Source organism: Scardinius erythrophthalmus (assembly GCF_964197995.2).
Source record: "Scardinius erythrophthalmus genome assembly, chromosome: 23".
NCBI lineage: Eukaryota > Metazoa > Chordata > Actinopteri > Cypriniformes > Leuciscidae > Scardinius > Scardinius erythrophthalmus.
The window spans coordinates 31,336,348-31,352,373 of record NC_138243.1 but is presented as its reverse complement, the minus strand read 5'-3'; the positions used below and the strand labels follow the sequence as shown (position 1 = coordinate 31,352,373).

Below are 16,026 nucleotides of genomic sequence, written 5' to 3'. Positions count from 1 at the left end.
AACGGGCCTTTATTTTGCAACCTTTTGATGTGCGTGCATTAAAGAGATAGTTCACCCAAAAAATTTAAATCTGTCATTTATTCACCCTCATGTTGTTCCAAACTAGTATGACTAGTAATGGTAACCAAACAGTTCCATTTCCCATTGAAAAAAACAAACAATGGAAGTCAATGGGAATGAAACCAGATATATAATGCTCTTCTCACCTCTGAAAGGTCATTACATTTCGTCTGGGTTTTCCCGCTCGGTGGATTTTACAGCCAAATACATTGATTTGTTAGTGTGAGTGATGAACAGCGTCATGTTAACCGTTTCAAGATGGCGGGTGTATTGAATGTGGAATCTATTTATGAAACTTTTTTTTTTTTTTAAATGTCATCTTTTGTGATTGCAGAAGAAATACAGGTTTTGAACGACATGAGGGCGAGTAAATTATCACAGAATTTTCATTTTTTGGTGCACTATCCCTTTCAGGCACGTTTAAAGGGGTGGCTGATTTATAATTTGACTTTTCTAACTTTAGTTAGTGTGTAATGTTGCTGTTTGAGAATAAACAACATCTGCAAAGTTACAACGCTCAAAGTTCAAAGCAAAGGGAGATATTTGCTTTAACAGAAATCGCTTTTTAAGGACTACAACAAACGGCTGGTAGAGACTACACCACATTCCTCCCGGGTTAGTGACATCACCAACCCTAGAATTTACATAAACCCCGCCCCCGGAACACGATTTATAGATTATCAAGACAGAATATGCTAATCAATAACTAGAGGATAACTACACATCAGCTTCATAAACTGTTGCTTCTACATGTTGTCACTTCTTCTTGAGTCTCTCCGTCATTGTCTGACACCGGTTTGAACATGAAAGGCTAAAAGTGTGTGAGGTAAAATGACACAAGCTCTTGAAGCTCCGCCCCCTGTTCCGGGAGCAGCAGCTCATTTGTATTTAGAGGGACACACGGTGCGTTTTTTGCTCGCCCTCAAAAAGTGACAATTTTAACATGCGATATAAGAATATCTGTGGGGTATTTAGAGCTAAACCTTCACACACACACACTGGGGACATCAGAGACTTATTTTACATCTTGTGAAAAGGGCATTATACCCCCCCCCCCCTTTAAAGTCCTATATGAGAACACGTGTTTGAGATGAAACACTCACATGGTTCCATTGGTGTAAACGCTGTTGTTCTCCTCCTGGACGTACTGCACCTGTGCTTGATACACATGCTGGACCTGCTGAACAGTCTGCGCCTGAAACACACCATCGCCTCTCAGTAAACACTCAGGAAGACAGAAATAAGTGTGTTCAGTAGCAGCTCAGTAATGGACCCGTTCACGTTTCCATGCGTCTCAGAAGCAGAAGTTGCAATAGTGCAAAAGGAAACAAAATACATTATAGTGTTTCTATGACTTTCCAAAAGAGGAAAATATGGATATCGATTACGAGTTTACAAGTTTGATCTCAGACATTAGAAGCAAGAGTTCGCTGCATCTTAGTGCCAACGTAAGAAAGCACAAAGTATAATGTTATAAATGTACATAAAATCTTAAATTAAAATATAAAAAACATTACTAGTCTTACATGTTATTAACTGTTGAAACATGCCAATCGTGAAAAAGAGTCCATAAGCTGTCAGAAGAATTTAAAATGTAAATTCTGTCATCATTTACTGGCCATAATGTTGTTTGTATCACAAAAGAAGAGAGTGAAGAATGCCGGTAATCGAGTGGTTGACGGCAGCCATTGACTTCCATAGTTGCCGTCAACTGTTTGATTACCAACGTCCTTCACTCTCTTCTTTTGTGTTCGGCAGTAGAGAGAAACTCATACAGGTTTGAAACAACATTATGGCGAGCAAATGATGACAGAATTGACATTTTTGGGTGAACTTTCCCTTAAGACTGGCCAGTTGATTCCATAAAAACATAGATTGGTGTGATCTGAATGCGTCTGATTTCCCCTTGACTGCGGTGTGTGTGTGTGTGTGTGTGTGTGTGTGTGTGTGTGTGTGTGTGTTTCACCTGCTGAGACGCTGACTGCAGGTTGCACAGGAACACTGCTCAGGTGTGTGTGTGTGTGTGTGTGTACTTGTACTACTATCTTTGTGAGGACCAGTTTGAGTTTTAGTCCATTGGAGTGAGGACAAAGAGAGTAAAGTGAGGACATGTTGGCCGGTCCTCAGTTTCTGAGAGCCTTTAAAGGCCTGTTTGAGGGTCAAGACTTGGTTTTAGGGATAAGGTTAGAATGAGGTTAAGGGTCGGTTTAGGGTCAGGGGTCGCGTTGGGCACTTAGTAGTGATGGGTAAGGTTAGGGTAAGCGGCTAGAGATTGTATTGTGTCAATGAATGTCCTCATAAAGATAGATGTACAAGAATGTGTGTGTGTGTGTGTCACCTGCTGAGACGCCCCCTGCTGGCCGCTGACTGCACAGGTACGCTGGTCTGGAGTGTGTGTGTGTGTGTGTGTGTGTGTGTGTGTGTGTGTGTGTGTGTGTGCGTGTGTGTGTGTGCGTGTGTGTTGCTGAGACGCCCCCTGCTGGCCGCTGACTGCAGGCTGCACAGGTACGCTGGTCTGGAGTGTGTGTGTGTGTGTGTGTGTGTGTGTGTGTGTGTGTGTGCGCGTGTGTGTCACCTGCTGAGACGCCCCCTGCTGGCCGCTGACTGCAGGCTGCACAGGTACGCTGGTCTGGAGTGTGTGTGTGTGTGTGTGTGTGTGTGTGTGTGTGTGTGTGTGTGTGTGTGCGCGTGTGTGTCACCTGCTGAGACGCCCCCTGCTGGCCGCTGACTGCAGGCTGCACAGGTACGCTGGTCTGGAGTGTGTGTGTGTGTGTGTGTGTGTGTGTGTGTGTGTGTGTGTGTGTGTGTGTGTGTGTGTGTGTGTGTGTGTGTGTGCGCGTGTGTGTCACCTGCTGAGACGCCCCCTGCTGGCCGCTGACTGCAGGCTGCACAGGTACGCTGGTCTGGAGTGTGTGTGTGTGTGTGTGTGTGTGTGCGCGTGTGTGTGCGCGTGTGTGTCACCTGCTGAGACGCCCCCTGCTGGCCGCTGACTGCAGGCTGCACAGGTACGCTGGTCTGGAGTGTGTTGGACGAGGAGTCAGCGCCGGCCTCGGGGGTCTGCATGGCGCCTGAGGAACACACACAATCACATCATTAACACTCTCCGAAACAACACCATTCACACACTGCAGGACAGTGTGGCTTTATATGAGGCTTGCTACAACAGCTGGTGTTACCGGTGTTCAGAAGCAACACCGTTACATCACTTGCCCACCGCGGCAGACACTACAAACTGAAACTGAACGTGTCTGCTTTAATAACATGCGAGTCGAGCGAGAGTCTCAGCACAGATCAGCAGCAGGAGTCAGAGTTCAGCACGAGAGTGAGGAGCTGAAGATGATGGAGGAATATTTGGTGTCAAAGCGAAATGTAAAATCGCCTATTTAAGCGTATTTGTCATTTTACTGTTTTGTTGTTGTGTTTTTCATTAAGAATAATATGCTAATGAACTCAACATTCATGCAATCCGCCCCAGAATTGGCCCTGTTGGCACCGTATTACCGGCGATGTCACGCGTCGATTAACCGGTGGGAAAATAACCTACTTTATATAGTTGTTTTTTTATTTTCATTTTAGTTAAAGTTTGTACTAAACAAGGCAGATTAGCGTGAGCGCGCAATTCCAAAACAGCGCGGATGTGATTGGAGAGTTCTGCTTGTGATCTGTTGACGCAGTCAGATCATCTCCATACGGACCAGCGCCATCTACCAGGAAGCGTCGGCTTTAAGACGTGTTTTTTGGGGCGGTTGATAATGCCACAAACACCAGCACACTGACGAGCGCAAACTTTAGCGTGATTCATTTCAAAACTCTCCTGCCATTAATACTGCTTCTGAAAGGGAAACTCCTACAAATGTAATGATGTCAGCAACAGAAATAACCCTGATAATGCCTTTTCAGCGCTTGTGTCTTTAGTAAATCCTGACAGTAGTTATTTAACGGCAAGAGAGGGTTCGTGCTGGCACAAGCTGTTAGTAAATCTGACACTTGGTATTTGTTTCCATGATTAATGTTGTGTTTTTATATACATGTCTTTAGTTTCCATTTATTTTAGTACATAAACTACATTTAAAATTAGCTCAAATCAAATACGTTTTTAAATTATTATTATTTTTTTAATTATAGTTTTATTCAAGTTATTTAAAGTAACAAATGTTTTAATGGTTTTTATTTCAGCTAACACTGCGCACTGTTATTTTAGTTTAATATTTTGAAGTACCTCATTTATATATTTTTATTTAGGTTAATTTAGTTTAATTTTTACTCATTCTGTTTTGTACTTCAACTTAAAGTTTCAGTCTGGTTTAGTTTAAAGGGATAATTCCCCCCAAAATGAAAACTAACTCCCCATTTACTCACCCTGGTGTTGTAATAATGCCGTACGCCCTTCTTTCGATTATGGGCCACAAAAGGAGTTTGAATGTTTTTTTAAAATGTCCTGACGTAGGATGTATGACGCAGGCGTAGCGTAAAGCCAAGGTGGGAATTGACGAATGTAGAGCAAAACAAAACTCTGGACACAAGTTAAGTTAAGTCTAAAGGCCCGTTCACACCAAGGACGATAACTAGGCCTGTCGCGATAGTCGATAAGTCGATTAATCGCACGATAAAAAAAATGAGCTCGATAATTTTTCCGGCCGCGATAATTCCATTTTCCCACTTGTTTGTTTTCCTCGTCTCTCTCTCTCTCTCTCTCTACCAAAGAGACTGAATGACCACTCTCGCTCGGTTCTTTAGCGTATAGGAGGAGTGAACCCTCTTGTTGTCAGTTGCATGGTCTTTGTGTGGGGAGGCGGCGCTTGTCAGTCACATGGTCTTTGCATGGGAAAGCGCCGGCGGGAGTGTTTGCGGAGAGAGAGAAGACGCTAGTTGTGAGTTGCGACAGCGAGCCCGATCACATGAAAATGCGTATCTATACCACGAATGTTATTTCTCGTGCCATTTATACGCTAAAAATAGTTTTTGCATGCATATGATACGCTCATTATGGCGTGTTATACGCACGCACTCCTCACCCCTAATCCTAACCAAGTATTTTCAGTGCGTAGCATACACACGCAATAAAGTGCGTCTCCATCTTCCCGACAGTACACAATCACTTGACAAAGTAACAGGAGGACAAAGTAACAGGAGTAACAGTGCAAAATTGTGCGAAATGGCTTGTTGAGGCTTTTTTTTTATTTGTTTACAAAGGTCCTAACTGTCAGTTTTGCCTGTTATGGAATGTATCACTATTTAAGCCTAATGTCTAAAGCCTAATGTTTAATATTTTTTGAAGTGCAATTTTGTTTACATCCATTTTATTTATTAACAGACATTTATTTTGTTAACAGACACTGAGAGTCCATTGCTTTCATTGTTTTTGGTTGTTTTGTTAATTTTTTTGGATATTTAAAATGTTTTCCGTTTTCAATGTTTAATATTCTTTAGAAATAAAAGTTTATAGATCGTTGAAAAGGTGTACCTACATTATTATGCCATTATAATTATATTAAATGAAAATGGTCTCAGAACGACAATATTATCGTTTATCGCGATAATTTCTTGGACAATTTATCGTCCAGCAAAATTTGTTATCGTGACAGGCCTAACGATAACAATAACGGTAAAGATATAGCCTAGTTCTAAAAATGGTTCTCAATAACGATATCGAGAAATGATGAGCCCCTAATTTAAGAGCAACAGAAGACATTGTGGAGAAGGTAATCGCCGAGGTCCAGATAAACCCAGCACTGTCTGACAAGTCGAGCCGCTTCTCCAAAGCATGGATCTGGAAAACCGCTCGTTTCCACAGCACTGTCTCTCTTCCTCTGAAGTCGTGGTGGAAAGACTGGGTGTTGTCTTATTCCACTATATCGACTACGTCAGACTATGTCAGAAAACTTTAAAAAGTTGGTGTGGACGCAAATATAGTTATGGTGTGAGTGAACGGCCCTCAAAAAGAGAAGTTTTGAAGAAAAATGCCAGAGGATCTGGATATAAGAGAAGAGGATCGGGTCAGAGGTCACCGTACCGCTAGAACTCGACTCAAACCCATGGCTTCTCTTCAGGAGGCCTTTATTAACCCGCTGGAGGCGTATGGATTACTTTTATGATGGATGGATGTGCTTTTTTTGGAGCTTAAAAAACACAGGCACTATTTAATGCCATTACAAAGCTTGGAAGAGCCAGAATATAATTTATTATAACTCTGATTGTGTTCGTATGAAAGAGGAAAGTCATAGACAGTTCATACACCTTAGGAAGGCTTGAGGAATAATTTGCATTATTACTTTAAAGGGGTGGTTGATTATGATTTGACTTTTCTAACTTTAGTTAGTGTGTAATGTTGCTGTTTGAGCATAAACAACATCTGCAAAGTTACAACGCTCAAAGTTCAAAGCAAAGGGAGATATTTGCTTTTACAGAAATCGCTTTTTAAGGACTACAACAAACGGCTGGTAGAGACTACACCACATTCCTTCCGGGTTAGTGACATCACCAACCCTAGAATTTACATAAACCCCGCCCCCGGAACACGATTTATAGATTATCAAGACAGAATATGCTAATCAATGACTAGAAGATAACTACACATCAGCTTCATAAGTTCATCAACTAACCATTCAGAAATGTCCTGTTGCTTCTACATGTTGTCACTTCTTCTTGAACATAAACATTGAAATATTCAGTGCATGTCTGTGTGATGTTGAAGGACACGAGCTCTTGAAGCTCCGCCCCCTGTGCCGGGAGCTGCAGCTCATTTGCATTTAAAGGAACACACACAAAACGGTGCGCTTTTGCTCACCCTCAAACAGTGACAACTTTAACATGCGATATAAAAATATCTGTGGGGTATTTAGAGCTAAACCTTCACACACACACTCTGGGGACATCAGAGACTTATTTTACATCTTGTGAAAAGGGCATTATACCTCCCCTTTAATGCTAGCCGTTTAAGCACTAGTAATGGTGATGCTCATCTTGGCAAACACTAGTAATAACAACCCTAAGGGTCGTTACCTAAAGTACAAAAGATATATATATATATATCAAGCTGGGTCCCTTCCAGTCCTCTGCTTCCACAAACACACATCAGTGATGGTGAGGTTATCTGTGTGTTCTGAGCAGGTCAGTGAGTGAAGAACACTGCCCGTACCCAAAGCAATAAATGAAGTTAATATTTAATCGTGTCTGCTGTGATGAAACCTGTGAACGTTAGCGTGGGTTTGTCTGCTTCTCGCTGCAGATAAACACTGGATCGTATGTTTCCATGATCAGGTCTCTCCAGGTTAATTATCTTTCCCCAGAGTCTCCTGCACCTCCTCTTCCTCTGCTCCTCATTTACCTGCAGGGTTCAGGTGGTGTTGTTCACTTCACCTCCCCCTCAGCCCTAACGTCTGATTACCCAGCATTCCTGACTCGCGCATAATCACCGACATTTCCAGCACACACACACACACATACACACACTGAGTCAACAGACTTCATCCACAACAAACTATTCAGAGACAACGGATCCCCATCAACTGTTGTGTTTTATTAGCATCACCTTTAAAACATGATGCAGCACTATTACATATTAACTCCTAACTGGGTGATTTAAGTCTTAATTGATTTTTTCCCTCACAATCCTTTGTTAAACAGACTTGTATGTTGTCCTTTATCCTCTGGTGTGTTGGTCAAAAAAAAAAAACCTTCTATAAAAATATCTATTTTAATTTGTATTTGATATTTTGTATGTTTAGGGGATTTTATGGTACTAAATTATATTTATGCAGTAGTTATAATCCATTTATTCACTTTTCGAGCAAAAAATAAAATCATGGACATGATTCATAATCGTACTGAAAAATATAGACACACTTGTGTTCTGTTCACGGTCAAAAATGTATGCATTGGAAATTAATGGGATATAAATTTCATCTAGTGGAAACCTTTGGTACTGCGGCCAAACAACACCTCACTGAAAGCTCAAATTCTGAACACAGCTGGTTTAGAATAATCACTTGGATTTAGTATCTATACTATATATATATATATATATATATATATATATATATATATATATATATATATATATATATATATATATATATATATATATATATATATATATATATATCATAACAATAAATGTAAAATTCAGTAACTTTTTTTTAGTTCACTTTTTTAAATGTATTCACTTCAGCAACACGCGTGTCTTTGAGAAACTTCACACTGTCTTCAAGATTTACCTCAGTTTAAGATGGACGTTTCATTTTCAGCTCTATGCTCAAAAAGTAAACGAAATAACTACTGCAGAAATATAATTTAATAGCATTAAATCCCCTAAAAATACAAAATATTAAATAAAAAACATTATCAAAATATAATATAGTACATTAATTTCATTGAAACAATAAAAAATAGGTCATTTTTGACTGCCACACGACGAGCACCAGAGGGTTAAACATGTCAGAGATGAGATTGCTTCAGAATACATTATATTTCCAACATAAAAAATCCTATTTTTTCCAGACAAACAACTTTTTTACTGACTGATCTACTGAAGCACACGACAAGGCTTAATGTCGAACCCTGATAGTGAGTGAATAAATAAATACTATGGTAAATGCAAATGATAACCTGCAACTAACCAACTGTGTAATTAGCATAGTGTAATAAATAATTTGAATTTACTGTGGAATGCAAAAAAAATATATATAAAAATAATAATAATTGTTTACTTAAGCACAGTAAATAAATATTACGGTAAATGCAAATAATCACATGCAACTTACCAACTGCGTAATTAGCATAGTGAAATAAATAGATCAGCTTAAAATGAAAAGTACTGAGTTGTTAAATTGGTCCAGTCAAACTCCAGTATTTCAGCACTTGGACACTTGGCGGATGTTTATGGTCTATCTATGAAACATGTGACATGTCCTCATCCTAACCCAAACAGTGAAAGTAAATGCATTAAATACAGGTTTCACTCGTGACAAGTTCATCTACAGCCGTGTATTTTGCACAGTAAAGTAATGACCGTCTCAGACAACTAAAAAGACTTTTCTCATGTTAATAATCTTGTGTAGTGTCCACACAGCTTTATAGATGTCCTGATAAACTGCTCCTGATGTCCGCTGACGTGTATTGTGTGGCCTAACCCCACCTGCTCCCTGTGGTGGAGAATAAACAGGCACCTGTCTGAACACCCCCCCCCCCCCCGGCTGACTTCACCTCCGCTCATTCATGCGCTCCCCTGTGGCCCACTTAACCCACAGCAAACACACACTCGCTGCTGAAGGGGAACAAAGGCCCAACGCTGCCTCTCCCCCCACGAGTCAGGGGTCAAATGTGCCTTTAGACCACCGTATACGTATATATATTGCCTTATATGTGATGATAACGCAGTGAAACATGCATATCCCGAGCTTTTAATCTCCATTACGTGCATTAGAAGGTGTGTTTTACTTTGCATTTGTGTTTATGCTATTGTTGTATCATTTGGTTTATGTTACAGTGTAATTATATATTTAAGTACTGAGTAATAATAATTAACTACATTTACTTACTATAGGGTTAGAGTAGGATTAGAGTTTGTTTGAGGGTTAATTGCATGTAATTATGCATAATTTGGATAAAGTACATGTAACATGCAATAAGGAAATTGTGCAACACCATTTTTTTTATCAAAGACTATCAAAGAGAGAACCATAGTATAATATTGCTTTGTACAATAAAACCTGTCGCTGTAGTTTGCCTTTTTTTGCCAAATTTAGTCCGATAAATACCTTCAGTAAGTTCAGTGTTTAGTTTGTCCCTGATTTTTTGATGGTTTAATTGAACTTGTAGGGTCTTTAAAAACAGCTGGACACCGCTGTATAGATCTACAACTCTTCAGAAGACAACATTACCATTAATAAAATCTCGAGACTTATAGTGGAATCGGCTACTGACAAACCCATCATCATATTCCACCAAACACAAAGCCGATCAACAGCAGCAACTGAGCATGAAGCAAATGTACAGAATACAGTATCAAAGCGATTTCAGTAGCGGATGTATATTTAGCTCTGCCAGGGCTGGTTTAGATTAAAAACACACACTATAATAAAGCTAAAATAAAGTAGAGTTGATTAGTCTTGATTTAAAACCTGTAGATTTTCCCCGGAGCTGCATGCGCCCACACACTCGTGAGCCGTGAACCTCAATGGGTTTCGCTTGAGATGAGTTGGAAATGAATAATTTACTCAATCAGTATCTCTTAAAGCGATTGGAAAGCAACCGGATACTATGGACAGGTGGCACGGCCCCGGTTACACTCCACACCTGACCGTAGATCAGTGGTAACGTGAGCTGATAACTGGGGGTTCTGACATCATGTCCTCTTGGTTTGGCATTAACGGACTATAGTGGGGTGGGGGGTGAGAACGACAGAAAATAACACCTAAAGAAACACCTGGAATAACATGATCGACTTCATTAGTTGGACGGTTTCTGATTGCTTTCAGAGAAGATGCAACACGTTTCCAATCCCGCAAGTTTATATCGATATATCGGTCACCGTATCGGTATCGGCCGATATATGTTCAGTTTTAATGTTATCGTTATCGGCCTGATAAGATAATATCTCCGATATATTAAAGCTAGGCTTGGCGCGATAGTCGGTGTTACCGGTGTTACACGGTGTTCAGTCGCAACACCGGTTTCATCACTTGCCCACCGCAGCACCGCAAAAAAAATTTTTTTTAAAGCAATTACGCAGTATCCGTATTTTCTGTCACCAGTTGACTAGCGTTGTATGATCACGCTCAACCATTCAAGCGCGACAAAACAAGAGACCGCGCTGTAAGTCCTCCCTATTACACACACACACACGCGCGCGCGCACACACACACACACACACACACACACACAAAGACGCGCGTCAGTATCGAGTTCTCTTTTCGGCCTTGAACAAAACATAACACACACAAATTATGCCAAAATGTCCGTTTTGTCGAGTGTCCTCATAAGAGCAAATGATTTAAATAATATCATAAATGAATGTAGAAATTTGTGAGAAAATGGGACGGTGTCAGATGGAGTGTCATTAATGTTAATCAAAGAACAAAGGTAAATTACTCACTCAGACCCCGCACCAGGAGGATTAGTATACCGGTAGCCTAATAATCATGAATACACTCTCTTGTGTGCATGAATGAATCTTTTAACACATCTCCGGCGAACGGCTTCTTCACGCAAAATAAAAACTCTTCATAAAGCGCAGTGAAATTCATGTGGCGTTTCCTGATGAAACGAGGTTGTTCGTTAACTTCATTTTATACGTGCAATTCACACGAGCTCTAAACGAATGTGAGACTGCTACGATTAGTCAAACTTTATTAATGAAACAAAATCAGAGGGAATAGTTTCTTTAATGTATTTTTTTATTTTATTTTATTTTTACCGGTTGGCCGGTCACACGGCTTTCATAGTTTTCAGTTAGGCTAGTGCGGAGACCAGGGCCGGGTTTCCCGATAACGATGTATCTTTGATCTTAAGAGCGTTCTCTATGTGCAAGGTTACGCTCATCACACGCCGCAATTCCACGCGCGTTTCCCAAAAATACACTTAACATGAATGCGCGAGAACGCGTTCGTGATACTTAAGGCCGTGTGTCCACCAAAGCGTTTTTACTCGCGGCTGGCGTGTTTTTTCAATTGTTTTCAATGGGAGCGCCGCGTTTTTAAAACGCCATGAGCGTAACGAGGCGCTGAGCGTCTTTTTCACGCTGAAGCGCTGAGCGTTCGGCGTTTTTTACTGGTCGCCGAGAGTTGAAGAATGTTCAACTTTTGGTAAAACGCAGCGCTCATCACTGTCACTTTTTACCCAACCGTCCAATCACAGTGGAGGAGGGGCGGGACTAATACCAGACCGACCAACCGCGTCCGCCACATGATTCTGCTTGTACAACGTCAACAGATGACAACAACAAGCATAATAACGGAACAAAATCAAGAGCCAGATAAAATACATTACATTGTATTGACATTTTAATATAGAATCAACACAGAAACAAAACATGTGTGAAATGAGATACTAGTAAGACTTTCGCGGATATTCCGTATCATAACAAGCAAAGTGTCTCGGTCTCAACCGTCTCAACTGAAAAAACGCTGCGCTGCCAAAACGCTCTCAAGCGCCCACAGCTGAGCGTTTTTAGCAGAGCGCCTAGCGTTTTCAGCTGGCTAATAACGCTTTGGTGGACACACGGCCTAAGAGTCGTTGTCCATTCGCGAAGTGCTGAAATAATAACATGCGTTTTTCAAGAATAATAACGAACCCACCATTCAAACACTGTGGTTGAATCCGAAATCACGCCCTATACCCTCAAATAGGGCGTTATTGTTCTCAACATGATCTCAAGCAGTGAAAAATAGAGGACACGGACAACGCGCTGAAAGACAGGACCGAGCAGGTAATAATATGAAACAAAGTCTCAACTTTCAAATTTGGTCAGTCAAACAAATATAAAATAGGCCTACCGTTTTTTGGCTCTTTAATGTGTCGTGACAGATTGCCTCAGTTAAAGCCAAGTTCAAATCCACCGAAGTTAATCAATAAGGCCGTGTGTCCACCAAAGCGTTTTTACTCGCGGCTGGCGTGTTTTTTCAATTGTTTTCAATGGGAGCGCCGCGTTTTTAAAACGCCATGAGCGTAACGAGTTGCTGAGCGTCTTTTTCACGCTGAAGCGCTGAGCGTTCGGCGTTTTTTACTGGTCGCCGAGAGTTGAAGAATGTTCAACTTTTGGTAAAACGCAGCGCTCATCACTGTCACTTTTTACCCAACCGTCCAATCACAGTGGAGGAGGGGCGGGACTAATACCACACCGGCCAACCGCGTCCGTCACATGATTCTGCTTGTACAACGTACGTCAACAGATGACAACAACAAGCATAATAACGGAACAAAATCAAGAGCCAGAGAAAATACATTACATATTGTATTGACATTTTAATATAGAATCAACACAGAAATAAAATATGTGTGAAATGAGATACTAGTAAGACTTTCGCGGATATTCCGTATCATAACAAGCAAAGTGTCTCGGTCTCAACCGTCTCAACTGAAAAAACGCTGCGCTGCCAAAACGCTCTCAAGCGCCCACAGCTGAGCGTTTTTAGCAGAGCGCCTAGCGTTTTCAGCTGGCTAATAACGCTTTGGTGGACACACGGCCTAACTCTTCTGACTGCTTTATCGCACAAAAATGGTGGAATTTGATTGGTTAGATCGCATGTCAATCAAACTCAATACGAATGATGAATTGACGCCATGTAAAAAAAAAAAAAAAAAAAATGACATCACTCTAACACCCCCCACCCCACGATGAAACCGGTAATACCGGTGTTGTCACAAGTCGATTAACCGGTGGGAGAATATTATCACCGTCACATCTCTATTTAAAGCTGATAAATAATGTATTATTTCCTTCAGCTGAGACTCTTCAGATGTTCAACATGCTGATTCTGAATTGCTTGAAATATGATTGAAATCATTTCATAAAAGGAAAATACAGTTCAGTGCAACATGTCATATCGGCTACAGAACATTATAATGAGAACATCATAATTGTATGTTTGGGACGTGGCTTTTAATGATGAGACTTGTTTTTGTAATCAGGCTCTCAAAAATCACATAAAAATTTGGGATTAGATTTATTGGCCAATATATCGGTTTATTGGCTTTCAAGTATAAAGAATTATCAGTATCGGCCAAATGTTCATATCGGTGCGTCCCTAACTTTGACTCGCACTGAGATCAGTGTGTAACTCCAGGATGTCATCGGTTCATCAGGTTGGATGGAGCGCTATCCCATGCTGCCTCTCTCCGGTGTCCTCCAGCACGTGTTCCTCGGCCCGTAATGAAGACGCGACTTCATCTCGCAGAGGACCTGATGCAACCCTAGGAAACCCTCAGCGGTTAGCTCTGCTGCGCTGGATTATGGGAAGATAGGTCACATTTCTGCATCATCGTCAACTTCTGCGCCAGGAGAATACAGACGGATGAAGCTGAAACTGACACGCCGCTTATAAACTAGCAGGAACCGCCGGGTTACGCCGAGCCATTATCTCCAGGACATCAGAAAAAGCTCATTCACAGATCAGCATTTCTTAGCATCTCCTGCATTAGCCTATATATTACAGACAGGGTTCGAATGAAATTAACACTCGCCGATTGCAGGTAAAAATCGACTGTGGCGGGTAACGTGTCAAATCTTGAGCTAATATGGCGCGTTCCTCATTATATTTACTCTCTTTTTTTTGGCTAGTAGAAGTTCTGAATGGCCGCTAACTTAAAGGGGTCATATAATGGTACATGCACTTTTACAAGTTGATTGTGCTGAAATGTGTGTTGGCAGTGCCAGTACACAACCATCATAAAATGATACAAATCCATCCAGTGTTTTTTTTTTTTTTTTTATCTTCTTATATGTTTGCATAAAGTGCGTATTTATTTGCACTTTATTAAAAATATATTTTAGGTATATTTTAACTGTGTGCTGGAAATGATCATTGTTACAATGCACTGAAAGTATACTTTCAAAATACATTATAGTATACAAAAGTATTTTGTACAAAGTATAGCTAAGTATTATTTGTCTAATAATGTACATTTGTTATTGAAGATAAAGTGTGCAGTATTTGGAATGAGCCAAAGGTATTAATGAGCCCATAGTTTTTACTCAAATATATCACACCACGTTAGCCTCATGGGCAAGTGCGCCGACGTGCTTCAGGAGACCCGAGTTCGAGTCCGGCTTGAGGACTTTTACTGATGCCGTCCTCTCTCTCTCTCTCTCTCTCTCTCTCTCTCTCTCTCTCTCTCTCTCACCTCACTTCCACCTCACTTCCTGTCCAACTACTGTCCTATCCTAAAAAAAGGTGAAGATGGCAAAAATATATATTATATATTAAATATATATAAATACACTTATGGTATATTGCTTGTATGTTTCGAAGACACTCGTAATGAATTTGTAATGTACTTGTAACACAAATAAAGTACACTTTAATATCACTAATCAAGCTTGTAATTAGTCGTATACTTAAAGTATACTTGAAGTTGTTCCAATTTAGCACACAAAAGTACACTAAATACACTTAAAGTTATGCTTTATTTCAATTTAATTACAACTATAATATATTTAGTACAAAATTAGCTGTTTCAAAATGGCACACTTCACGTTAACTAATCATCAACACACTTGAAGTATCCTGGTAATTAGTCTGGCTGGCTTTTTTTTTCACCAAGGTTCCCTCAAAAGTAATGACAATACTTCTAAACCACTTTAATGCTTTTCTAATAAAACCACAAAAAAAACTTTGTAGCGCATAAGTGCATTTATTCAGCAACCACAATCGCAAACAATAAAGTCACTAATATCGCAGACGATTGCGCTTAACACTGAGTTTTCCATCATTTGAAGCGACGAGTTCCTGACATTGACATAATTGACAATTTTCCTGCTTTCCATCTGTTATACGGTAGGGGGCGCTGTGACATCACCTGAGAACAGAAGCAGCAGAAACAAGCCATGGAAGATCTTTGGAGAAAAAAACATAATTTTCTCAGCTTTTTGTTCAAAATGTTTGTTTTTTTTGCTGGCTGGAGAGTTAAATAATTGAGAGTAACAGAAATCACAATCATGATTATAATACAAGTTTTACAGCCCTTGTGTGTCCCTGGACCAAAAAACCAGTCACGAGTCGCACGGGTTTATTTGTGGCAATAGATTATCAAATCAAAATGATCGATTTTTCTTTAATGCCAAAAATCATTAGGATATTAAGTAAAGATCATGTTCCATGAAGATATTTTGTAAATTTCCTACTGTAAATATATATATTTTTAAATGTGTGAGTGAATGCAACACAATCGCGAACATAAATGCACAACTTTAAATGAGATTTTCTCAATGTTTCGATTTTTTTGCACCTTCAGATTCCAGATTTTCAA

General features: G+C 40.2%; 1 protein-coding gene across 1 annotated transcript in view; it reads right to left on the bottom strand.

Annotated features, from left to right (window-relative positions):
• The window catches only part of rfx3 (regulatory factor X, 3 (influences HLA class II expression)), a 43,164-nt gene that overhangs the window by 25,043 nt on the left and 2,095 nt on the right, over positions 1–16,026 (bottom strand). Inside the window, exons 2-3 of the mRNA XM_081354751.1 lie at positions 3,022–3,128; positions 1,164–1,255 (exon numbers count right to left, since the gene is read on the bottom strand). Of these exons, the coding sequence (XP_081210877.1) occupies positions 1,164–1,255; positions 3,022–3,123 (194 nt within the window). The 5' untranslated portion in view covers positions 3,124–3,128. The remainder of the gene's footprint in view (positions 1–1,163; positions 1,256–3,021; positions 3,129–16,026) is intronic.